Genomic DNA, 27691 nt, shown 5'->3' with positions numbered 1-27691 from the left:
AAGTGAACGTAGTGGTCGTTCAGGGCTCGTGGCCAGGAGGGTGCGGAAGGGCGGGGCTGGGGTGCTAGGTGACGCCAGAGTGTGCAGGGTTTCTTTCCTGGCATGAAAATGTTCTAAAATTGATCATGCCAACGGTTACACAAACCCGTAGATCTATTAAAGACCATTTAACTGTATACTTTAAATGGATGGATTCTGTGGCTTGTGAGTTATATCTCAATAAGTCCGTTATTTAATTGAAAAAAAGGAATGGTCCATACTCTCAGAAGACACGGATAGCGATAAGCATCATTACCCAGAGTTTTGACCTTGAGCAGATCTCTTTGACGAGCACATCCCGAACCCTGGGACATGTCTTTTGTGTTCCTGTTCTGCAGTTTGGATGAAAGCATGTGTGTGCACGTCTGTTCTCTTCATCTGGGGGCAGGCAAAGAGGAGGCCCACAGGAAGCAGGGCCCACCTTATGCCTGACTTAAGGGGTGGGGCTGAGGCGGCGGTGCCCAGAGAGTGTGGGGGGAAGCTCAGGACACGGGGACTTTCGTGGGAAACCAGGATGTGTGCTGCTGGAGTCTGGATGGGTACCTCTTTGGGGAGCTCCCAGCAAACGTGTGTTCCCCTGCTTAACCTCATTTGTTGTCATCTGAGCCCACTGCTTTAGTTTCTACAGTGTTTGCTCATTCTTTAAATAAACGCTTAGATGTGGGAAAGTTAGAAATGAGTAGACATTTGAATGATGTTTCATAGTTTATTTATATGATTAGTTTAAAATTACATCCTTTCTAAGCCAGCACGAATGTATGAGGCAGGCAATAATTATATAGTGACTTTTACCCAGGTGTTCCGGAGTGTTTTGAAAGTGTTTATCCAGCTTAGAATATGATTTGCAAATATTTTCTCCCATATTGTAAGTTGCCCTTCACTGTCGATGGTGTCTTTTATTTTTAATCCCCAAAGGAATTATTATTATTTTATTATAATTTAAAGCTCTTTTTAGTGTGACTTACTTTTTAAAAATTACTCTGTTGATGTATGATTGACAGATGAAAAGCTGTACATATTTAATGTACCTGAGTGAGTTTGGGTGTAAGTACACGTTGATTATATCCTTTGATGCACAAGTTTTAAGTTTGATGGAGTCCAACTTGTATATTTTTCCTTCTGTTACCTGTTTCATATATGCCTTTTGACTGCCTTTTGGCGTCATATCCAAGGAATTATCGTGAAATTCAATGTCATGAAGCTTTACTCTTGTGTTTTTTTTCCAGGAAATTTACAGCTGAGAGTCTTCGATTTAGGTCTTTAATTTGTTTCGAATTAATTTTTGTATATGTGTAGGATAAGGATTCAACTTCATACTTTTGCATGTGGATATCCATTTTTCCCAGCACTGTTTGTTGAAGATTCAGTCCTGTCCCCATTAAGCGGTTTCTGTTTCCTTGTCAAAGACCATTTAACCACAGACATGAGGGTTTGCCCCTGGCTCTCTATGCTGTTCCATTGGTCTGTATGTCTCTCTTTATGCCAGCACCGTACTGCATTAGTATATAGCTTTGTAATATATTTGGATGTCAGGAAGCATGGATCTTACAACTTTGTCCTTTGATTTTGACTTTATAAATTCCAAAATAAATATCTTCAATTAAAATTTGATGGGAAGTCACCATTTTATAATCATTTGGACAGATTTCATAGTCAGAGGAAAACAGAACATGGTGCAAATACTGAAGGTATTGGGCATTTAAGATAACTTACCTGGTTTCAAATGCAAATTTCGCTTCAGTTATAAATTATACAGATTTGTTATTACGTTATCCAGTTATACAAAATAATTGCATCTACCTGTCTTCTATAGACTTGATCTATAAATTTATTCTTCATATCTTTATTTTTGTCATAGAAAAGTCAAAAGTTTTCTTTATAAAGGAAAATTGCTGGAATTTTCACCATCTAGAAATAATCACCGTTAATATTTGACATATAGTATTCTTTTTTAGGGCAAATATATTAACATAAATGTTTTTGGCTGCATTGGTAAATAATCTGAAAGACTCTATACTGAAGTCTTTTCCTACAAAATAGAATTTTATTATTAACACTTCTTTTTTTCACTTACTGATATTTCATGACTTAAAAATTATGTGTAATAGATCTGCGTCATCGTTTCCAAAAGCCACCTGTAGTCCTTTGTTTTGGGTCTGCTGTGGTTCGTCACGTCTACTGTCGGATATTGGGATTGTGCTTAATGGGCTTTTTTTCATTTATATACAGTACTATGATTGCATCTTTACACATACAGCTTCACCCACCTGATTATTTCTTTAGGATATATTTCAAAAAAATGAAATTATTGGGTAAAGGATGTAAACTACTTTATGAGTTCTGATGGCACATTGCTAAATGGCCCTGCTACAAGCGCCAGCTCATATTTCCACTGGCGACATATACGTGGGCCTATTTGCCTATGCTCATACCAATATTTTCTCAATTTTCTAAGTACAAATGGTGTATTTTCATTGCAATTTCTATTTATTTGATTAGTGATGAGGTTAGACATTTCAATGTTAAATTTTTTTAAAAAAAATTAATTACATCATTCTTTTTAGTTTTATTTATGAAAATTAAGAAATTATGAAATGTTATGCTTTTGGGAATTCACATTCTTCGCCTGTTTTTCGCTTTCACCATAATGATTTTTTAAGTTTAATGTTCTAGACTTAAGTTATAGACAACACTATGATTAGAATCGTTTTTCCATTTTCTTTTGCCCATTAACTATATTCATGATGCTTTATTTGTTTTTGCTCTTGAGGAATCATTAATTGTGTGTGTGTGTGTGTGTGTGTGTGTGTGTGTGTGTGTGTGTGTTCGTTCAAAGCTGTTAATCTCTTCCTTTCTGGCTCCGGGGTCTCTTGTCAACACTACAAAGATGTCCCCATATCCAGATTGTATAAGTATCTCCCTACATTTTCCCATTGCTTTCATGGTTTGCTTGACTATTTTTGTCTCTTAATTTCAAATGTTAAAAACTAGTACTTTAGTTATAAGGCATTTTATCACTTAACTTGGTTTTATATTCCCTCACCAGCACCCCCACCTCAACAAAGAAAAAGTGAGGCTGAGTAAAAGCCACAGTTATGTTTAGTGGGATTGGTATTTCGTAAGTGTTCACTGCATGCTCAGAAGGCTTTCTAAGGATGTCTGTCTAAGATATTATTATAGTTAAGCCTTTGAGAACCTTTTTAAAAAAATAAAATAGAACTGGTAATGGAGACTGCCAGTAATTTATGACACAAACCTGTTTATTGCCATTGCAGGCTTAAATGAAAGAGCTAATGAGGATTCTTTTCCTTTCTCTTCTAGATTTTACAGGAAGACAAAACTTGTTGGTTTTCAAGACATGGAGTGCGTCCCTTGTGGAGACCCGCCCCCTCCCTACGAGCCACACTGTGAGTGAACTTCATACAAACCTGGGCTCTCGACCTCTTTTTAAAATTATTTTTAAGACCTTTGTTCAGTTGGCAAATGGAGCAAAATCTCTCTCTCCTGGGGCTTATAGCGTGCACTCTTTTATCAAGCGTCTAGCGGGACAGAAAGCCCTTTTGCCGTGCGTCTCAGTCAGCAAACTGTGTCTATTGATTGGAATCTCAGAGTGAAATATAGACGTTCTGCCACTGCTGTGTTCCATTCAGGCTCTTGTCATCCATTCTAGATATTTGACCCAGGCATCTCCAGTTAACTACGTGGTCCAGACCCTAATGCGGGGTGTCTTTGTGCCACGGCCTCATGAATTCCTGTGTCTTCCCGTCTTGGTCCCCAGACACTGCCATGTAGCGTCTTCTCTGCCATTACAGAGATGTTCCCCTCCACGAATCACCTGCACTAAGTAATGTACTGTTAAACGGAATCTTAGTTCATTTCATTCACTCTTTTATTTTTCTCACTTAACAAAGAAACTCGAGAAAACCCATTATGTGCTGGGAATATAACTATAAATGAGAAAATCGTGCCTGTTCTTGTCATATTGATATCACTTAATCCTTCTAGCCGTACTGTTTTTCTTAGATATCAAAAGTATGAAGTTCAAGTTTGAAGAGGAGGAAGAGTGGCTCATCTCTCTTCTCAATCTTAAGTACAAATCTGGTCAAGGAAAACCCATAGGCGTCGGGCCGGGCGAGAAATGGGCAGGGGCCCCCGCTGGGGTGCTCAGGGCATGCCGGTCTTTGCCAGGAGGGCTGCAGTGAGCTGCGCTTCTCCGTACACAAGAATCGGGGTGTGGGGGGAGCAGGAGGGCGCTCCATCGTATGCTGGGGTCTATTAGTAATATCGGTGTTTGTATCTTCGGGTTGTTTTGATAGAATTTTCAGTGCATGGGATAGGTCCTCCTGCTTCTTTCTGTGACAGAAGCCCCCTCCGAACTAATGGAAAGTCGTTGCATTATTTGATAAGGCCACATACTACTTCCATCTCCAAAAACGTCATGGAATTTTGCAGTCTTTACCGAAATGCATTACTTGCTATTTTTCATCGGAAGTGATAGAAAAACAACAATAATAACAACAATAATAATTATAGACTCGTAACTTTTATGGAAATGTCTTTTGACAGTCATTTTTATAACATGTGAACGTTCACCAAATAAGTCGTTGCAGTTAACAGATGCAATGTTGAATGTCTGTCAACATAGAGAAACGATGTGTTTTACTTAATTTTCTCAGTATCGCATCATCAGCCCACATTTGTCAACGAGGACACGAGGTCCAGAGAGGGTAAGGACTTTCGTTTTTGGCTGGCAGTTAGCAGAGACAGGATTCAAACCCAAGACGGTCTAACTCCACACTGCCTTCTCCCTAAGGAGAAACAGACTATCTATCTGTCCTCTGTTGGCCGATGTAATCTACTGCATGCTGACTTTTTCTCGTATTTGCTTTAATGTTCATCATTTAATGAAAACTCTGAAAATCTAACGTAGAGAAGATCCCCAAAAAGCATTGTTATACTATGCAATCCATAATCCAATTAAAATGGGGGCAGTGACCCCATCTTACTCATGGGTCAGCTCAGCCATCATTTTACCCAAAAGGCAAAGATTAGGCTCCTCATCCCAAACTACGATAAAAGGTTTAGCCAAGAAATTGGTGTTGCTCAGTTCAGAATTGGAAAGTACCAAGGTTGTGGTTGTTGTTGTTGTTGTTGTTGTTTTATTTTCATTTAATTTGTTGGGTTTAAATCTAATATAATCTAGTCATAAATCTGAGACACTGGAATTTTTTGCCTGTGGAGATCTGACCAAGTTTGGACATCATAAATTAGCCTTTAAAAGTAGCTTTCACATTTAACTTTTAATGCTTTGTAAAGCCCCAATTGAGTTATAATTTGAAAAGAAAAGTCACTAGTTTAACTCATGTATAGATATATTTCTCTCTATATATGAAACATTTTAGAAAGCAAAGAAAAATAAGTTATTTTTTGAAGTTAGAAATGTGTGTACACAGCTACAACTACCCGTCCAAATCACGAAACAACAGCCTGGTGGTCTTTAGTGAGTGTTAATCCTCATCTCTGTCAAGGAAAGTCCGCTGCATTTGGCACAATACTTGGGAGTACTTCCAGAACATAACCAATCTCCTCAAAAGTGATCTTGACGTCTTTCGGGGAAATTATGTTAGGCGCCTTACATTTTCGTTTCTTCTACTTTGTGCTTTTCAACTTATCCACAAAAAAAAAAAAAAAAAAACAAAAACAAAAACAAAACCTTCTTTGGTGGTCCTTTTTCCCCATGAGGAGCTCCCGAATTATTCAGACTCTTCATTTCGCTATAAGGAAGTGACGCCAGTCAAGCTGCCTCGAGTACTGGGGTTCGTTTCAAGGACAAAGGTAGTAGCGAGAGAGGCCGGCAATTCTCAGAACCCTTACCTGGGGCCCCGGGCAGCCCTGGGGGCCGGGGAACGGGGACCCCCAGCAGCAGGGGCCACGCAGCTGCGGGCTCAGCCTGTGGGGCTCTCCTCACGCCTCCTGGTTGCCGCCCATGCTGTCAGTGGGGCGCTTTGGTCTCCTCAGGCTCCCGAAGGAGAGAATGTGATCGGTCTAGTGAAATGGCACTGGCCGCGAGGCAGAGCCGTTTCCGTTCGTCTGTCGATGGAATATCCGGGGGTGGGGCACGCCGCGGAGGACAGATGGACCCCAGGCCTTTTCTTCGTGAAGGGTGCAGCATCGTGGGGGCGGTCAAATGACGACTCACAGGGGGGACGGTATTCTAAGACTGCAGACCCGGCAGCGGTGACGCACTAGGGCAGGCTTTGGGGCTGTGACTTAAAGGACCTGCTGGAGGAGGACGAGCCCAAAGAGGAGACTGAACAGCGGGGCCGGGGAAGCCGCAGGAAGCCCGGGAGCAGAGTGCGGCTGTGCGCACGGCGAGCCGGTTGACCCGGGAGGTGGCCTTGGCACCCTGGAGGTCTTCGATGACACTGACGAGAGCCAGTTTAGAAGTAGTGGGTATAGAAGCCAGAGAAGCCTGAAACGAGAGCTTAACCTGCTGGGAGAGTGGAGACGCTTCTGGGCCTGCGAAGGCGACGCACAGGGAGGGGCTTCGTCTGACTCGGCTGTGCAGGCGAGAGGCTCGGCGCCTGTCTGCAGGTTAGAGCGCAGGGTCCGCTGTTCCATGAGAGAACAAAAGGACCAGCAGGAGCAGGATCCGGTTGGCTGCCTCTGCGGGGGGAGAGAGCTCCCTGCTGTCCAGGTGAGCTGGGCTTGTCCCTCGCTGGTGATGACACTCGGCTTCTGCGTCTGCGAGGGAGGAGGCGCTGTGTTCCAGCAGGTGACGCCCGAGCCAAGGAAGAGCACAGGTGTTTGAGGTTCTCGGTACAGGGAGTGGGAGGCGAGGGGGTTAGGAGCAGCCAGGGTCCAGGTGACATCTGTAAGCCATTGTTCGCTCCTTGTGTGATATCTGAGGGGCTTCTGCTCCAGGGATGACTCGGGCTGCCTCTGAAGCGGCCTCAAGACATCTGTTAGTTGCACCCTAACTGCACGGCGTACAGCAAGCTACCAACAAGTCTTTAAAAAGGATGACTGTGTTAATAACACAAAAATAATTTAAAATGAAATGTTGTATTATAGTTCTATAATACCTGAAGCAAACAAAAGTAACAATAGAAAACACAAGATTGAACACTCCCCGTGGACCTGCCCACTCTCCAGGGGCCCACCCAAGGTCCGTCCTCGTGTGTGGCTGGTGTAACTGGCCACGCGACTCACGTAACTCCCCTTTAGTCCCTGTAAAATGGAGCGATGCCTACCTGCCGAGATCGTCGTAAGTGCCGAATGGTGAGTATATGTGAGCCGCCTGGTGCCAGGCAGGCAACTGAACGGTCAGGACACATGCGTCGCCCGACGCCTGGCAGGCAGCAGGCAGCGTCTCCAGCCCGTGGGCTCCAGCGCTTCTTGGGTGCCGCGATCCCTCTCCTAGCACTCGGAGGGAGCTGCTGTCCTGTGAACGGGCCGCGTGTCGGCCCGGGGGGTTGGCATTCGGCCATGGCGGTGGCTCAAGGAACGGCCGCGAGCTAGCACTGAGCGTACAGGTGCCCGCGCCACGGGGAATAGCCTGGCGGGAGAGCGAGGGAACCTCGGAGAGGTCCTCTGCAGCTCGGCTTTGTGTCTCAGCAGCTTAAAGCACGTACATGGAAGTTGCTCTCTTGGAGGGTAAACCAGTGTTACTTGCAAAGTGATTTCACAAACAAGAAAGGGTTTCTATCCCTTTGACTCGTAAGCCCTGAAGAGTTGGCGTCTATCAGAGGCAGTGGAGCCGAGCAGGACACAATGTGGCTGGAAGTGTTGGATTCACATCGAGGCTCTGCCTTGTGCCCGATGGTGTGACTTTGAGCAAAGCATCTCCCCACTTCGAACCTCCATTTATTCCTTGGAAAATGGGGACGACCACGCCCACGCTGGCGGCCCTCAGCTGGAGCTACACGAAGTCGTGCCCAGAAGCACGCCTGCCGCAGAGCGAGCTCAGTGACAGCTGCCTGCCCGCCGCCTGCCCTCTTCCTCGGGATGGCGGCGTCCGCCTGTGCCCTCGGCGCTCCGTGCGGGGCATGGCGTTGGGAGGGGTCCCCTGCAGGGAGGACCCCATGACGCAGCTGGCTCTGATGTTTGCCCTGCTGGTCCTTTGCCTCCACAGGCGGGTGAGCAGCGGACTTTTTGTGTTCGTTCCCTGACTGGCTAGACGACCAGGCTGAAGAGAACCCACTTAAGGCGGCCTCTCTCTCCCCTCTGTCCCATCGCCTAAGGCCTCGCCCCTCCCCCCAAAATAATGATGGAGCTGTGAATATAATTGATTAGTCCACCCATAACATCTTCGTCAGTCACTAATAGCATCAATTGGTGAGAAGGACTGGTTGGGCACGCAGCCCAAGGCTGACTGGTGACATCACTGGAGATTGCAGGTGACTGAAAGGGACCCTGTCCGTAGAAATCTCTGCTTCGGGCTTGGCTCCTCCTCTGGCTTCGCTTCCTGATAACCTGGGCCCACTTAGAGCGTGAAGGAGAAGCAGGGAGAAACACACAAGAAATTTTAGGAGAACTATATCCTACCCTGGGCCTGATAAGAAGTGCAGATTTTGTGTGATGTCTTTGAGCAATGTTTACTTAATACGGAACAAATGCTGCGGTTGGAACAAATGGCTTTGAAAACATTCAAAGGGGTTTTCACCTGGAGTCCAGCTTTATTCCAGTGTGTTTGACCTAGCTGTTTGCTTTGTTCTTGGGGGCTTTGTAGAACAAGCCACGTGATTCCAAAGAGATAAGCGATCAGATAAGTCGCCCTGTGGGGGAGAGAGAGAAGCAGAGAACTTGGCTTGAAACAGCTGAGGAATTTTTCATGGCTTAAACCGCTCAGAAAAGAGCAGGTCTCCGTGCCAGTAAGTAACAAGTCACGTCATTAAAAGAGGGATTCTTTTTTTCCAAAGGAATCTCAAAATGTCCTCTAAATAACAAATCAAAGCAGTTTCAAATTAAGCTTTTGAAAGAAATATTTGCTCATTCAAGATACTTTTCAAAGTTTGGTAGAAAAAAGAAAGGGAGAACACTATAAACAAAACATTTGCAACATCGGAATGTACAAAACAAAACGCAGCGTTTCGATGGTTTTCTTTTGTCTTTTTTTCTCTCTCTACCACTGATTTAAAGAAAAGAAAAAACATGTAATTATGCTGCACATATCATTTCGTATCCTTTTCGCTTCAGTTAAAATTTTTTTCACATGCTATTCTCAGCATTATTTTCATGAAATTGTTAAGTACCAACCCACAGGCGTTGGGACAGTAGTGCGGTTTTAAGGCTGCGTGCTACCCGCAGAACCACTTCTCGCATCTCTGTGTAGACCCTTTTCCATGTTTACGCACTAATGAATCGATGCCCACAAGTGGGTTTATGGGTCTACAGATATTAACATTGTTGTCTTGATGTGCAAAGGCTAAATTGTTTTAAAGTAAGGGTGCCTGCTAAACGCCTCTTTTAGAGAAAACAAAAACAACTTGAGAAGGAAATAAATTGGGAGCGTTTTGAAATCAGTACCAACAGGACTTCTCAGGCTTCCTCTAAAGAAGGAGGAGGTGAATTACAGGCCGGCTTCAAGGTCACCTGCTGCTTTGGCAGCTCGAGTCCCCAGGTCAGGACGCCAGCCCCTGGCTGTCCCCAGCAGGCCGTCCTCTGCGTCCTGCGGCTTCCTGAATCTGATCACAGTACACGCCCATCAAACGGGATGCAGAAGCAATGCGTGGAGTCGAGAAGTACTTCACCTTTGCTTTGGAAAAATTACATGGTTTTCGTTGTGCCTGTGTGTGTTTTGTTTCTGCAACAGAGTTCTGAGGAGTTTGCTAATATTTAGTGGCCTGATCGCCCCAGGACTTACTGGATCTTCTGCAAAATGGGTCCACAAAACCAGTATGTACAATTAAGGGGTTCGGTTGACTATAGGGTGTCAAGTGGCCTGTGGTCCTCAGGCTGAGACTTGGCAGTGTCCGGCCGGGGGGTTGCTGCCCGGTCTTGTGTTGATGGAGCCTCGCTTTGGGGACAGTTTTGGGGGCAAGATGGGTGTGATCGTGCATCCTCAACAAATGGCCACGGCAGCAGAGATGGGGAGTTTCATAAAGAGAAGTCTCAGCGACGTGGCAGTTCTTTCCTGTTAAACTTCGGGGGCAATGCGATCGAAGAGAACTCCGTGGCTTGTGGCAAACGAATTGCAAAGCCAGCCCTCCCCGCCAGAGAGCCCCTCCGTCTCCACTGCTTTATTCGTCGGGTTAAAGTACTTTCGCTCCCTCTTCCTTCCACTCTAGAGAGCTCCTCGCTTGCCCTTTGTATCACCTCCCCCGCTTTTTTTTTTTCTTTTTGTCGGTATGATGCGATTTCATTATTTTATTGAAAAACAAATCTAGACTGAGCAGTAGTCAAAGGCGGCTTCTGTGGAAACCAAAGAGACGGTCTCCCTGCGGCGTCCAGATGCCGAGCCCGAGAGGGATGCCTCGTAAGCCCTCCCGCGGACCCCGTTTATTTTCTATGGGAAGCCTCGCTCTGCCAAACTCAACAGCCCTGGTGAGGGACGGAGACCAGACGGATGAGGCTGAGAGAGGCAGAGAGGCAGACGCAGCAGAGAGGGATGGGGTCAGGCACCCTTCAGAAATCACACGAAGAACTGCGGGCACACCGCGAGTCCTGCCATTAAGTGTAGGGCCGACCCCTGAGATTTTCCTCTCTGGTTCTACTCAGGACGATAATTATACTTCTCATTATCATTCTGGACATGAAAAAGGGGTGGAGATGTTCAGAGTATGTTCGTCGTTTTTGTAAGAAAGCAGAAAACCGTTGTGATTGATTTCAGAATGATTCCCGTAGAACACAATCCTTTTTTAAGCTTATTTGCTGATCGAGGTGAACAACCGCTATCTGAAAATATGTTGAACATTCGTTTGTTAAAGCAAGGTCCTCATTTTCCGAGGATGTTAGAAAAACAGCTGGGCAGTTGAAACGTCTTGGCCTCTTTAAAGAAAAAGTGGTCTATAAATGCAATGGCTTTGGGTGATTATTCAGCTATGTCAGACATTTATCTTAGCCCCAGTTTCATGGAAGTTATAGAAATCAAAAAATTCTTGAAAGGGTTTCTTAAACTCATGTGCTCTACGTGCATTCTTTTTCCCCGATATAAAATGGCTAAATATTTGTAAGCTAGTAACTTTGTTCCAAGTGAAGAAAATAGAAGGCAAGAGAAGCATCCCCACCCAGCGGAGCCTCGAGTCTGGAAGGAGACGCTCTGGCTCATTCTCCTTGGCCTGGACTGTCTGGAGGCGAGAGGGTCCCGAGCCGCAGGCCAGGCCACCAGAGGCTTTGATCGCCCTCCGAGCACGGTAGCGGTTGATTATTACCTAGTCAGCTATAAATCTAACTTCTCTCTGCCTTTATCTTCAGGCTCTTTTAGACATTTAAACTCAGTGAGCTGGTTTAAATATTTACTCACGAAGAAACAGGTTGTGGTTTGTTTAAGGCCTTCACTAAATTAAGTGAACGTTAGATTACGTACAATTTATTTTAAAAATATGTAATCCAGCAGGCCTGTTTCATTAAGTTGTGAACTTTTACAAATGGAATGGTGATTTGCGTGTGTACACATTAAATGCTTAAAATAAATAATGTGGAGGAAAACGATTGAACAGTTTATGCCAAACCTATAGTGGAAATACCCAGGTTAAGCTTGGAGATCACTGTCTTTCATACACAGGGCTTTTATTCCCACGAGTCAGCGTGTAAGGACTCACGCTGTGCCAGGACACCTTGTCCTCTCTGGGCTCACATCCTGAAGGAGGCTGGAACACGTAGGCTTCGCGGGGAGTGGGACCCTTTTGTCTTTAAACATGGCTGAGCGGCTGGCCACTTCCTATGGCAACTACTTAAGGAAGGGGGTTGAATTTGAGAAGCATCATTTTGAGGATGAAAGAGAGAACCACCAAGAGAATTTTAAATAGCAAACATTTCTCTGTGGTGGGCATATCTAATGCCCTCGCTTCATGGCCAGGAAGCAGTTATGTGGAAGAGGAGACGGGATTCGAACCCACGCCGGCCTAACGGTACTGACAAGCCGCGCTGGGTACTGCCGCCCCTCCGGGTGAACTTGGAAGGACCAGGAATAAGAGCATTTTAAAATAACTTTAAAATTAAGAAAAAAACTGAAATTAGAAATGAAATGTCATTGACTCCTCCATCTAGGAAAATATAGTGTAAAATGAAAGTTAAAAAAGACATTAGAAAGTAAAAAGTGAAAGCTCGAAGTCAAGTACCAAACAGGAATTAATTTTTTAAAGACAATATCCCACTTCAGATGTTGAAAACATTTTAACTGCTTCATTTATTGTTTTCACCATCTCAGAGAGATTATTTTAAGTATTCATAAGTTTTGTCTGTATCACAACCCATATAGCTATTTTCTTAACTAAATATTGAAGAAACATCTTTGCTCAATACTTATACAGTTATAATGAAAGGGAAGCAGTACATTTTTAGAGCTGCTGCAAAATCATTTTTTGCCTTTATTGAAATATAGTTGACATACAAGAAGAGCTACCCATTCTAAGTGTACGATTCGGGGAGCTTTGACGGACGCGTGGGTCTGTCCTCATTATCTCCCCGGTGAAGGCGTAAAACATTCCTGTCCCCTCCCCACCCCCCACAAAGCTAGGTCGTGCTAAGCGGTGACTCAGGAGTGAACTCAGAAGGGTCTCTCTGTCTTATTTACCAACCGTCTTGAAAATGCGGTTTGGACATCATTTCATTCTGTTGCATTTTTTAAATTTTACGTAGGTGTATATTAGAGTTTTCTCTCCATGTTTCATTTTCTATCAAGAGACCGAAGGGTTATGGTATAAAATACTGAATTTTGTCTTTAAATGATTTTCTACAAAATCTCCAATATCAACATAAAAAAAAAAGTCTTTGAAAGTTAATCATTCCTGGAAAGTTTTTCAGTCTCATAGGAGGCATGCTTTTCTTTAAAATGAAAAAAATTACTTTTTACAGTCGTTGGTGCTGAGCTGTCTAACCTGGGAAACAGCAGTGCATTTCGAGGGCCTGAGGCTAGTCTAGAGCATGGTGACGTGTGACATGTGACGTGAAAACATCTCTGCTGTGTTGCACATTACCCACACGTGAAATTGACCCCTCGTTCATTGACAAATGAACCTATCCAGTGCCAGCTCTGAGCACTGATGGGGTCACTGGAGACCCCATAGTGACACACACAGACTAAATTTCCAGTCCTCCAGGAGCTGACATTCTAATGCTCCGAAATGGGGTATTAGTTAAAACCAGGTGGTCACGGAAAGCCTCTAGAAGGTGACCCTGGGACAGGACCCTGAAGGAGGGGAGGAGGGAGCAAGCCGAGGGCAGACTGAGCAACACACTCCGCAGAGGCTGGTGAGTGGGGAGGCCGGACTTGGGGCGACGGTGTAGACCAGAGAAGGCTTCTAGGGTATGGGAAAGACCCGGTCATGACTCCAAGGGTGGAAAATGTCAGCTACAGGAAGGACATGATCTGACTGAAGTTTTAAAAAGATCCTTCTGGCTAGCCTTCGGGGGAGCAAGAGATGAAGCAGGGAGACTAGTTAAACACCATCTTTTTAGCTGGTGTAAGAAGTGTAGACACTTTGAAGAATGGGCTTCCCACCCTTTCTCAAGAGTTAATTATTAGTTTAACTTACGAAATTTAATTGAAACACATTTCATTTAATTATTAATTATATTAATAATATAATATCATATTTTGCTCTCCGTGATTACAGAAAATTACAGATAAGCATTTGGTTGATTTTCTTTCTAAATTGGACCAAAACACAAATTTGGAAGAGGTTAACTTAAGATTTTACATCCTACTGTAGATTTTTCCCTCCTCATAAATGGTTTCCATTATTTTTAGACCCCAGGGACACAGATAAAGATCTGAAAAATAAAATCGGGGAGTTTCTAACTTCTAAAGCAAATTAGCACTCAAGGGACATTTTCACATAACTACCTTATTCGATCGTCTCAAGACTAATGCAAACCAATATCTATTTGATGTTTTCCCTGGAATCGCTCACTTAATCTTCACTATGAAGAGGGCTAGATTTTGAGTCCTGGTCCTAACACCTGACTTTCAGACAAGTTACTTAACTTTTCTCTGCCTCAGTTTTCTCCTGAACCAAATGAAGATTCCGATCATTTTAAAAGAGGAATAAAGCGTTGGTTCAATTTCTGAATCTGCTTCATGTTCCAAGACTCCCAAAAAATGTGTCCTTTCTGACGCAACCCAGAATTTCGTCCTTTACCATTAAGTTCTGTCGACTGTAAAATTATAAGTAAATTAATAGCATTATCAAGTCTGTTGGAATAGGAGGCAGCAGTCCAGATCCAGATTTTCTTTCCAGTTTAGACCCAGCCATATTAAACCATGCATCAGCATACACATATTTTTATTTTTTTTAGACGGAAATGAACGGTAGACATCATTTGAGTTTCAACATCTTAGAATAATTTCACAGACGATTACTTCTCTAAATACTGCAGTGATGTAAATAAGAATTCTCCACTTTACTAAGAGCAGGGAACCTGAGAATTACAGGATGCAGAGTCTTCGAGTGAAAGTGTACTACCTATCTCTTCGTCCTCTCCGGAGATGAGATGAACTTAACAAGACCACGCCTTCCTGGGGACCTGGAGTCCCGGGCCCTCAGTGGAGGCCGGCACCTCAAAGGTTAAGCAGAGCCCAGGCACAGGAAGGGGCCGGGAGGGGCCAGGTTTCATATCTCTGTCGCAGGGCCCAGATGGCAGCCCTGTCTGTCAGTCCCTACCGAAGCAAAACTGTTTTTGAGCTTGTGTATCCTTGGGCACAGATGTTCAAGGCCATAATCGTGTGTTTCTTTTATGGTGTCTTTTCTGCTTCTTGGTGTAGAAGTTTAAAAGCTTCATTGTTTCACCAGTCAAATAAACACAGCAAGACCTTCTAAGACTGCGGGATAAGAAAAGGAAGGAAAACTTCCTTGAAAGCAGGAAGAAATTCTTTTACTGTATCATATTTGCAGAGGGAGACTGTAGACGGTCAGTCTGCTGGCATTTTGTGGCGTGTGACTTTTTCAGTGTTAATTATGGTGTTCAGCGTCATTGATGCACCAAACAGTTATGCTTTACAGTCCACCAAGTGCCAAAGAAGAATCTAAAGAAAGGAGCTCGCCGTTGGCATAGCAGACTTTCTCTGAGCAGCGCGTGACAGTGACAGTCTTTGGTCAATCCCGTGATCCCTCGGTGGGCTGCGATGGCCCGTCACTCGCCTCCCCGTCCCCACCAGCCACTCACCTGTGATCATCACCTGCTCTGTCGTCTCTTCCCTCAAAGACATGCACCATAGTATTTGACCTACACAGTCCCGCTGGAAGACAGACCTCTAGGCCACCATCTGGGTTGCTGAATGCCCCGACAGCCCGTTTCCCTGTAGTTTTATCATTGCATTTCTGATAGTACATTTAATTACGCACACATCTGGAAGACTGGAAAACTCTTCCTCTTGTCCATCTGTCATTTTCTTCTCTCCTGTTGGGAAGAAATATGACTGTTCAGGTCAATGCCTGCTAAATGCAGTCAATTTTCATTTTCTGGATAGAAACACTCACGTTTTGTACCGATAAATAAAACTCAAAGGCAAATTTAAAAAAAATTTTTTTTTAAATATCTTAGCCACTCACTGTCTACAATGGCGTCAGCGATCACTGAGACAGTTCTCCGTGATTAGTGCTCTTGGATGATGACAGGCCTGGACGAGACATCGGCTCAGCCTGTGTCCAGCCACAGCCACGCCCCGGGTATATCTGTCCCCCCCCGCCCCCTCTTGTCCCTGGTGTCTCCCTGCCAGTGTTGGGGGGACACCATGGAAGATCGGAGTTCTCAGAGTCCACGTGGCCTATTTCTGAGGCAGCTCCCCAGCCAGTACCTTGTGGTCCAAGCATGACAGGCTCCCGTGGCCGACCTGGGCAGTGGGGCAGCAGTTTGCAAGGCTGCAGGCCAGTCAGGGGTTGACGATGGGCCAGAACCATGGTAGCAGCTGGCGGGAAGGAGGAGAGAGACCCAGGTATTCAGGAAGGTGGCTTTCACAGCAGTGTACAATGCTGGATGTGAAAGGAGATGCCATTGAGTACACAGTACTTGCTGTTGCAGTCAGAATGGATGATGGTGACCGCGGTGTTTCAACCTAGAAACAAAACAATGCTATGTTATCATGGCAACAGGCTTTGCACTTAAGCCCTGTTGGCTTACTCTGTAGTCTCCGTTGGCGTTTACACTCATCTCGTACACCAGCCTAGTGACGAATGGAGAGGCGGGCAGAGTGCTGGGTGGTGCCGTCTCAGGAGAAAGGAGCTGTCTGCCCAAAGCCTCTGTGAAAACGCGCTGTGGGGAGGGAGCTGTTGATTTAGTTGGAGGAGATTTGCAATGAAAAGTAATCGTCTCCGTTGGACAGGGAACCAAGCCCATGTCTGCACACACCGAATAGAGACTTGGTGACTTCCACCTTATTTTTGAAAATCAGTTTTCGTAACCGCACAAGTTAGTAATTCAGGCGAGGAAGTGTTGCGTGCCGTGTTGATGAGAATTGAAATGGCCAGATTTCTACCTAATTCACAGTCAGCTTGTTGCCAGATAAAGACGATCACAGACTTCCTTGACTACTAAAATATACCCGGCTCTGAGTGGGACCTTGACTCTCTCCAGGTGAAAACAAAAAGGTAACGTCAAAGGAGAGAAGCGGCAGAGGGCAACGTGTCACCATCAGATGGGACTTTCCGTTGCTCAGTGCATCTTTGTGGTTATAAACGCTGCGCTGGGCCAGATGGTTTTCCAGCCTCCTTTCTCCTGACCCTCCTTACTTCTCCTTCTCTTGACATAGTCTTCAGATAGGAGTGTTTCTCTTCCCGTGTTAGCAATCCAGACATTGAAGATGTTCATCTGAGCGTCACCCATCCACCCTCATGAATGAATTAAGTCAAGTCAACTTGTCCACGAAGAAAATTATCATGTCCAGATAGCCGGTCTTTTCTGCCGTAATTTTGCAATAGGGCCAGACCATTTAAGTATTGGTAGTTGACTCAGACGAATATCTGTGTGGATATAGGTTTCTTCTCCGCCTTCCTTTCAGGTTTCTTCTTTTTCTTCTATGCCCCTTTTGTGTGTAATTTAAACACGCAATTGTTTTTTTGCTTAATGTTTGTTTCCGTTTCTGTTTATCTGCCGCTATGTGGTAAACAAGTCCAAATCATGGTTTGAATGCTCAAGGAGCAAGGGAGGAAACAATCATATTATTTTCGGTTATTCTCTCCAAGAACCTATACCAACGATTCTTAAGAAAAGCCTTTGAAAAGGATTTGGAAATCTCTTACAAAAATTATCCTGTCGTGGCGCTGTCCGCTCACGTCTCATCCAACGCAGAATTCTCCGCAAATGGATTTGAGGAAAAGGAAGCGCAGGTCCTTTAAATTGTCGGGTGAGAACATGAAATTCTGGGGTTACTCCAAAGCCTCGTGGGTGCGTTTCAGCTCTGTATCCTGTAACTGGCAAGTAATGAACATTTTTCTTATTTGCCTGTCAAAGCATTTTTTTCTGAAGGGTTTTCTTAGTAATAGCTTTGCCTCTTTCATTTACAATAGTCTTCAAGATCTAGTTATTATGCTAATCATGCTTATTGTTGCATAACTTCATGTAACGTTACCAATTAGGACATCATGTCGCGAAGACACTTTGCGATCCTTAGATAAAAGTGATGGTAGCCATGGCTTTTATAAGAAACACATCTAAACTTCTGGGGAGCTCAGTTTGTACTTGTTTTTATTAATTTTCCTCCTGAACTACCCAGTGCGTTAGGAATGTGTTATGAGGCTAAATGCACCAAAGATTGGTGGCAAATAGCCCATTCCATCAATTTATTCCATAGCCAACCTACTACGTAGGTGGTTTCAACTGAGTTAAAAGACAATCCAGATTCCAACGTAGTAATAATCATAACGGCTCATTTCAAATAACAGTAGGAAAAGCACAGCTAACATTTACAGAAATTTTACTGTGTGTGAGGTGCCATGCTGACTTTTTACATGTTGACTTTTCATTCCATTCTCACAAAAACCCTGTGAGGCAGGTTTTGTTGTTCTGATCTTCCCGATACAGAAGCCGAGCTGAGGGGCTTGTCATTCGCCAGTGGTAACACAGCTAGGAAATGGCAAAACTGGGGTTTTAAGCCTCACTGTCTACTACAAAGCTCTTAACCGTTAGAATCTTACAGAAAGTTTCAGCATTTTACAGAAAGTTTTGAAGCCAGGAGAAGAAGGAAGGGGAAAAAAAGATGAAGGCCTGACACGTGCCAGTGGGAGGCTTCCGTCCTAATCCTCAGAATTTGGTCTACAATCCTTGAGAAGCAAAGGGCTTAAGCTGATGGACAAGCATTGCTTCTGGTTCCAGCATCTTCCTTTCTCCAGAGCCTCAGCGAAAAAGCAGGTCAGGCTTTGGGAGAATGCGTTTCGCTGTGTAAATTCTCACTCAGCGAAATCAGGTTTGTGTAAACACAGCTTGAATGGGCTCTATATATTTGAGCTGTTCACCACAAGAATTTGCTCATTGTTGTTCTGTATACTAATTAATCTGGACAACCATCACGACCATTTTCTACTTCATCATTAGTAGGTCTAGTTAAAAACAACTGTTCTTCTATATAAATAAAGTATCGATATTGCGTTCTTATCTTTAACCCTTTGATTCGTAAGAGTTCTTTCAGTACTACGCTATTAACAGTTGATTACCTTTTTTATCTTATTACCTCGTTCCACCAACTATGATTTTCTAAGAGCAGAGACAAAGTTGCAGATAAGAACTGACAGAACAGAGAACCGGTAGACAGTTAAAGAAGCTTCTACTTTTCTAATCACACACCTCTTCTCTTACAAGAAATTCAGAAAAATGATTTGATGAAAACTTTACGGAATGTACTAAAGGGCCTTCATTCATATCACTGGTGTTTAAGTTGCAAGGTTTGGACCTTTCTATCATTCAAAAGATAATAATGGAATAATTGGAACCATCTTAGAATACTGCTTATAATCATGCCTTTTTAAATGTTTTATAATAGAGAGTAATGTTTATTAATAGTCTAAAGGAAATTATTGTTTAAGTGACTCTTCTAATAAGAATATGAGAATAAACCTAAATTTTTTCTATGTGCTTTAAATTTAAGACTTCAGTTGACCCTCGGGCAATGCAGGGAGGGCACCAGCCTCCTGCACGGTTGCAAATCTGCGTTTAACTGTTTTTTAATTTAACTTTAATTTTTAAATGTATTGGGGTAGCATCGGTTAATAACATTATTATGAATTTCAGATGCACAACTTAATAATACGACACCTGTGTACCCCGTTCTGTGCTCACCACCTAAAGTCTAGTCTCCGTCCGTCACCGTGTGTTTGACCCCCTTTAACCTTCTCATCCACCCCACTCCTGCCCTCCCCACCCCCGCAACCACCATTCTGTTGTCTGTATCTGAGTTTGTTTTTTATTTGTTTGTATGTATATTTTGCTTGTTCGTTTGCTGCTTTATGTTTTATGTCTCACGTATGAGCGAAATCATACAGTTCTTGTCTTTCTCCATCTGACTTATTTCACTTAGCATAATAATCTCAAGATCCATCCATGTTGTTGCAAATGGCAGTATTTCATCTTTTTTATGGCTGCATAGTAGTCCACTGTATATATGCACCACATCTTCTTTATTCAGTCATCTGTTGGAGGACACTTAGGTTGTTTCCATGTCTTGGCTATTTTGAACAATACTACAACGAATATATAAGCGTGTGTGTACCTTTATGGATAAGTGTTTTCAAATTTGGAGGGTAAATGCCTGGAAGAGAGATTGCTGGGTCATATGGTAGCTCTATTCTAAATTTTTTCAACTCAATGACAACAACAAAACAAACTAAAAAAAAAAAAATGGGCAGAAGCCGAATTCAGAAAATTCAGAACCTGAATAGACACTTTTCCAAGGAAGATGAGTATAATTTTTGACTCCCCCAAAACTTACTTGTATCTGTGCAGGATTGGTCCAGGACCCCCTCCCCCCCACCTACCTCCACCCCTGGGAACACCCAAATCTGCAGATGCTCAGGTTCCCTCTCTAAAATGACAGTAGATCAATGCAGACAGTTAGCCCTCCACATCCTCCGGCTCCCAACCATGGATCGAAGATGCAGTAGGTGTTTATTGAAAAAAATCCATGTATAAGTGAGAATTGCTGGATGGAGAGAGGGCTCAAAGATCCTCCGTGGGTGGCTGAGGGTCTCTAAATCATCTGATAACCTCCATCCCATAATGCCACAGTCGGAGAGCCCGCCATCACCATGGCAGCATACTGTAGATCTCTGGTTCTGGGGCCATGCTGTCACCTTTTACATTCCATTTCATTTACTCTTACTGTTGAGCCCTTGGCTAAGTGGGAAATAAAGAAATCGAGTTTACTTCTTAGGTGTGGAATCTGCTTATAATCAAACCATCTTTGTGAATCATCTGTATTAGTATTAAAAGAAAGCTTAGGGCAAGCGTGGGGCTGCCTTGGGGTTCTGCCTTGGTTCACTTGCATTTAAATCATGAAAGGACTGCTAATTAGGGCAGTGCCCAGAAGGGAACTCAAAAGGAGAAATCAAGCTCAGAAGTTCTATATTTGTAAACAAACGTTACAGCATCGCTCAACAAAGGAAAAATGCTTGCATAGCTGTACTATTTTTGCTGTGATCTGTACTCAAAAAGGAAAGTAAAAACAGTTAGGAGCACTAACTTGTAAACCCAGCACTCCCAGCGTGTCTGAAGACCGGTCTGACAAGACGAATTTATGGTTCTGTGCGCGCACAACTGGCTGTCCTAGGTACAGATGTTAAAGAGAGTCTGGCCACTATTTACTAGTCTTAGATGCTGGTAAACAGCTGTCGAGCCAAAAATATATATACTTCTTTGGGTGAAGCTTCAAAAGTAAGGTCAGAATGATTCCTTAGGAAAAGGCACACATCCTAGTATAATCCTTCTATCATTGATTTGAAAAATGGTACTCTCTTACTCTACATAATCTCATAAGTCACGTTTACTCTTCATGATAAACTCCCCCTAAGCTTTGTTCCTCTTATTTCTGTGATATCACAATTCAAAATCACATTTTGATTTCATTTTAATCCAAAGATTTATTGGACAATAAATTTGTAGGTGGCTACAATTGGCGAGGTCACTATTTTTTTTAAACCCATATATGTTTAACTTTCCTCCAGAATTTCAAAATTTACATTCGATAACTCATCCCCAAATAGGATCCTCTTACGTAGCGTAGCTATTTAAGCATCAGAAGAATTCAATCCCTTGCACTTCGCTCTACTACTTCTTCCCCGAAATGCTTTCTTTTCTGGGCTCCCTCGACACCGTTCCTGCTTTTTTCTTCCTCTCTCAGAGGCTGCCCCACCCTCGTCAGATCTCCTGATTTCATGGTGTGCCTGGGTTCTGTCCTCGGTCCTCATCCTTATCTGCAGCATGCACGTAGGTGATTTTAACAGTCCCCTCACTTTGGACTTTACGCACTCATGATTTTCAGATTTTTATCTCCAGTAACAATCTTTCTTTTGCCTCGTCCGGATATCCAAATGCCAGCTCAACAGCTCCAAGTGGAGAGATCATAGGATCTCAGACTTAACTTTTCAGAACAAAAGTTTTTATTCCTTTCCTCCTTGCTTGCCACCAAATCCACTGTCCCTCCCGCTTTTGCCATCCCATCAGTAAATGGAACCGTAATGAGTCTGGGGTTTGCTCCATGCTCGAAACCCTGTTATCACTTCCTAGTATTTTTTTTTATTGTGATAAAATATATATAACATAAAATTTGCCATTTTCAATTGTGCGCTTCAGTGGCATTGGTTACATGCACGAGGTTGCGCAACCTTCACTGCTCACTATTTCCTTCACCCTTCCATCACTCTAAACAGAAACTGTGACAGTTAAGCAGTGACTCCCCGGCCCCCTCTCATCCCCGCCCCTAGTAACCTCTAATCTACTTCCTGTCTCTATAAACTTGCCTATTATAGATATTTCGTACACGGAATTATGTCAATATTTATACTTTTGTGTTTGGCTTGTCTCACTCTGCATAATATTTTGAAGATACTTCCATGTTGTAGCACGTATCAAATTTTTATTCCTCTTTAGGGCCGAATAATATTCCACTGTATGTATATATCACCTTTTTTTTTTATCCAGTCATCTGTTACTGGATGATTGAATTATTTCTACCTTTTTGTTATTATAAATAATGTTTCTTTGATCATGGGTGTACAAGTATCGGAGTCTCCTTTTTCTATTCTTTTGGGCATATACTTAGGATTGAAATTGCTGGGTCATACAGTAATTCTAGGTTTAATTTTTGAAGGAACTGCCAAACTCTCCTTTGCTGTCACCTTTTACATTTCATTTCATTTACACTCACTATTCAGTCCTTGAACTAGTGGGAAATAAAGATATAAAGTTTACTTCTTAGGTGTGGGATCCGCTTATAATCCAACCATCTTTGTGAATCATCTGTATTAGTATTAAAAGAAAGTTTAGGGCAAGCGTGGGGCTGCCTTGGGGTTCTGCCTTGGTTCACTTGCATTTAAATCATGAAAGGACAGCTAATTAGGGCAGTGCCCAGAAGAGATTAAGTGGCTCCTGTCAGATTTCCCTCTTGCAGCGTGCAAGGGTTGTACTTTCTCCACATCTCCACCAACACTTATTATCTTCTGATCGATTTTTATTGTTGTTATTGTTATTCTCATCACCCTATAAAGTGGCAGATAATTGTGGTTTTGATTTGCATTTCCCTAATGACTAATGATGTTGAGTGTTTTTTCCTGTGCTTAGTGGCCACACGCATACCTTCTTTGGAGAAATGTCTATTCAAGTGTAATGCCCGCTTCATGATTGGATTTTTTGTGTGTTTGTTGTTGGGTTGTAGTTCTTTATCTATTCTGGATATTAAATACTTAACTAGGCATATGATTTGCACATATTTTCTCCCATTCTGTGGTCATTTCATGTCCTTGATGGTATTCTTTGAAGCACAAAAGTTTTTAATTTGATAAAGCCCAATTTGTTTTTTCTTGTGTTGCCTATGTTTTGGGTATATATTTCAGGAACAATTGCCAAATCCAGGGTCATGAAGATCTCCCCCTGTGTTTTCTTCTAAGAATTTTATAGCTTTATCTCTTAAGTTTAGGTCTTTCATTCTTTTTAGTTAATTTTTACTATCATATAGGAGATAGCATCCAACCTTATTCTTTGTAGGTGTATATCCAGTTTTCCCCACACCATTTGTTGAAGAGCCTGTCCTTTCCTCATTGACTGGTCTTGGCGCCTTTGTCAAAAATCAGTTGATTATAGAAGTAGAAGTTTATTTCTGGACTTCGAATTGTGTAACAATTCCAGTATCATGCATTCTTCATTACTGTAGCATTTATAGAAAGTTTCAAAATCAGGAAGTGTGTGTCTTCCAACTTTGTTCGTTTCAAGATTGTCTTGACTATTCTGGGATCCTTAAAATTCCACATGAATTTTAGGGTGGATTTGTTTTTTTCATTTTTGCAAAGAAAAAGCTTTGGGATTTTGATAGCGATTGCATCTAATTCTGCATATCACTTCGAATAGTGTTGTTTTCTTAACAATGTTAAGTCTTCCAATCTATGAACATGAAATGTCTTTTCATTTATTTGGTCTTTTTAAATTTCTTTCAACAATGTTTACAGTTTTCAATGTACAAGTTTCGCACCTCCTTAGTTAAATTTATTCCTAAGTATTTCAGTCTTTTCGATGATATTGTAAATGGAATTATTTTCTTAATTTCCCTTTTGAAGTGTTCATTACTAGTATATAAAAATATAACTGAGTTTTTGCATGTTGATTTTGTATTCTAAAACTTAAACTGAATTCATTTAAACTGAGTTCTGTCAGTTTATTGTGGACTCTTTAAGGTTTTCTGCATATAAGATCATCTATTATCTTTGCAAACAAAGATAATTTTGCTTCTTTTTTTCCAATTTGGATGCTTTTTATTTCTTTTGCTTGCCCAACTGGGACTTCTAGTACTATGTCAAGTAGAAGTGGTAAAATGGGCATCTGTGTCTTCTTCATCATCTCAGAGGAAAAGTGTTCAATCCTTTACTGTTGAATATGATGTCGGCTGTGGATTTTTCATACATGACCTTTTCATGTCAAGGACATTCTCTTTTATCCTTACTCTTTTTTCTCTTTCAGCCATTCCTTTTCATGTACAGTTTGTGTTCAATACAGATCAATTCCATCACATGAAAAGTTACTATGAATCGAAACACAAATATATAAACATAATATGTAATCCAAAATATATGGACAGCATCCAAGTATGGGGAAAAAAGGAAATGTCCATTCACTCACACAGTAGCTTGAGATCTGCTGGAGGTGGTTGTTCTTATGTGAGTTTCTAAAGATGGAAAAAAAATGATTTTGGTTATGAAGACTGCTATGGCCTTATTAGACACTGGACCATCTATCTAGGCATCATTGTGTGATCATGTAAATAAAAGACTGTAGGCAGTATCTATTTTTTAAAAAGTTTTCTGTGTATTGAGGCAGGTATGAAAAGATTTGTTTTTTAGAATCAGGCCCACTTTAGGCTGAGGACCAAGATGTAAATAACTAAAAATATTGATGGATAACAGAAAGTGTTTCAGGTGTAGCTATTTTTATTTGTAGAGTTTGTTTTAAGTATTTACAGAAAGAGTATAAAAGTTTTACTGAATATAATGCCAATTAGCTTCCAGTCTTCATTTCCCAAATATTTGATTTACAGTTTTGGCTCCTTCACATGTTTGTATTTTTAATTTCAAGATTTGTCCATTTTATCTTTGAAACATAATTTTTTCAGAGTGTAAAAATTATTCAACATATTCAGACATAAAAAAGTGCTTTAAAATTTGTTGAGGGCATGCATGCCCACTCATTGGAATTCGTTTAGCTAAATGAATCTGGTGTTCTTGTTGCATAGAAATAAGTGACAAATATAAGAAAAATTTACTTGTCATAGTTGGATTTGAGATAGATATCAGTCCATCTCTGCCCTGGCACCTGTCAATTACCACATAAAACATCAAATGCTGTGTCAAATCCAAAGCCTCAGAGGAAGGAGTTCTGTTCCCAAGAGAGCAGTGATATATTAATGTTGCAAACCTTTATCTAGAGTATATCAGCGTCAAATTAGTACCGAGAAACACCTGGCAGTTCCTTCTAATGTACGCGTAAATAGAACCATGGATGTTTTTTATATTACTTGTTTTGTGGCCCTATGGATTTAATGAACCAAATGAAAAGCGAGTCTCTGTTCCACTTCCCATCCTTTATCTCTAGATAAGGTAGAATCTATTCTTATTTTCCATCCTTCTTAAGTCACATTTAAGAAAATCAAATCTTAGCTAACTTTGGATGTTATCTCTCTTTATCCTGTACATGAAACTCCACCAAATTTAATATTGGCATTTATCGTCTAGTCAGACCTGTCACATGCTCTTCAATAAAATTTGAGATCCTCACATTTTTCTGTGTCAATAAAATAAGATGTGGAATTAGCAGATTCAGTGAAGACTTGTTCTATCCTTGCTACATTGGACATCCAGGTGCCATTTAAATTGGGTTTAGAAGATGGGAAAGTATAGCCGTCTCTTGGCCTGAGTCTCTTAACAGCAGAGATGTAGGAGGGAGAGCAGGACCACGAAGACAGCGGCTGTTAACCCCAGGGCACCGCCCCTTGCCGTGGTGGCGGCATTTCATGGGTTTATTGAGTGTTTTTACCATGCAAGGGTGTTGGATTTTGACAAGCGCTTTTTCAGCATAGTTGAGATGATCGCGTGGGTTTTCCTCCTCTTATTTCTTATTGTATATTAGGCGGATTGATTTTTGTATGATTAATCATTTTCGTCTTCCTGGGATATCTCACTGGTCACAGTGTATAATCCTTGAATCTGCCCTAAAGTAGATTCACTACGACTCTGTTGAGGATTTTTGCATCTATGTTTATAAGGGACCTTGATCTGTAGTTTTCTTCCCACGTAGTGCTACTATCTACTTTGGTCGGGGTAATGTTGGCCTCATACAGTGATTTAGGAAATATCTTCTCCTCTCCACTTCTTGGGAAGAGTTTGAGAAGGATTGCTGTTAATTTTTCTTTACATATTTGGCGGAATTCATCGGCAAAGCCATCAAGAGGTTTTCGATGGCTGATTCCATCTCCTCATTATGGCCTCTTTTGATTTTCTATTCCTTCTTGTGTCAGTTTTGCTGGTTCATATATTTCTAAAAATTCGTCTGTCTCACTAGTTTATCCAATTTGTTGGTGCACAGTTTTCATAGTGCCTTTATAATCCTTTTTATGTAAAGTCAACAGCAATGTGTTGTCTTTTATTTCTGATTTTAGCAATTTGAATCTTCTCCTTTTCTTAGTCAACCTGAAATTTTGTCAATTTTGTTCATCTTTTAGAAGAACCAACTTTTAGTTTTATCGATTCTCTCTATTGTTTTTTAGTCTTAATTTTATTTGTCTCTGTAGTGATCCTTATTGTTTCTTTCTATCTACTAGTTTTTGGGTTAGTTCACTCTTGTTTTTCTAAAGTCATAAAGTTGAAGGTTAGGTTATTGATTTTAGGTCTTTTTAAATGTAGACATTTAGTGCTATAAATTTCCTTCTAATACTGCTTTTGCTATTTCCCATAAGTTTTGGTATTTGTTTTTATTTTCATTCATCTCAAAATTTTTTCTAATTTCCTTCGTGATTTCTTCTCAACCCATTGGTTATTTAAAAGAATATTATTTGATTTCTGCATATTTGTGAATATTCCAGTTTTCCTTTTGTTAAGGATTTCTAGTTTAATTTCATTGTGATTCGAAAATATTCTCTGTCTTATTTCAGTCTTTTTAAATTTATTGAGACTTGTTTTGTGACCTAACATTTGGCGCATCCTGGGGAAAATTCCACGTACACTTGAGAAGGGCACATACTCTGCTGTCATTGAGTGCTTCCTATTATTCTTAGAATAGAATCCAAACTTCTCACTAAAATATGTAAATACCTTTATGAACGGACCCTGACCAGCTTCCCTGGCACCATCTCCCTCTACTCTTCACCTAGTTCTTGCTCAAGAAATATATTATCTTCCTGATTTATTAATTAACTGAATGCTTTAGTGTAATAACACTAAATATGTGACTGACATATTAATTAACTTAATGCTAGTGTAATGATAATCCATCTTTTGATCGCATGTGGAACAATTCCTGTGTATCTTTGAGAAAAGTTTAAAAACATATGGAAAAAAGCTTGTCCATGATTGTTCATAGTAACATCATTCACAATAACCAAAAGGTGGAGACAACCCCAATGCCCAGTATCTGATAAATGCATAAACAAAATGTGGTACAGGCTTCCCTCACTATCTGAAAGCAGAGCGTTCCTTTGAAACCCTTTTAAGCCGAAATGGCATAAAGCTAAGAAGCGATTGCCTTAGGGCACATCTTGCTGACAGATGCACAGAATAAACGGAGATAAAGCACAGATGCTCACAGA

At 41.8% G+C, this 27691-nt stretch overlaps 1 protein-coding gene across 3 annotated transcripts in view; it reads left to right on the top strand.

The window, feature by feature from the left end:
• Positions 1–27691, top strand: part of TNFRSF19 (TNF receptor superfamily member 19) — an 82429-nt gene that overhangs the window by 33604 nt on the left and 21134 nt on the right. For all 3 annotated transcript variants that reach the window (XM_016162664.2, XM_016162665.2, XM_036228465.1), the window contains exon 5: positions 3361–3446. In XM_016162664.2, the coding sequence (XP_016018150.2) occupies positions 3361–3446 (86 nt within the window). The remainder of the gene's footprint in view (positions 1–3360; positions 3447–27691) is intronic.

The sequence above is a fragment of the Rousettus aegyptiacus genome, unplaced genomic scaffold (genome assembly GCF_014176215.1).
Source record: "Rousettus aegyptiacus isolate mRouAeg1 unplaced genomic scaffold, mRouAeg1.p scaffold_m13_p_11, whole genome shotgun sequence".
Taxonomy (NCBI): Eukaryota; Metazoa; Chordata; class Mammalia; order Chiroptera; family Pteropodidae; genus Rousettus; species Rousettus aegyptiacus.
The sequence above is the reverse complement of the archived record's forward strand: the minus strand, read 5'-3'. Positions and strand labels throughout refer to the sequence as shown.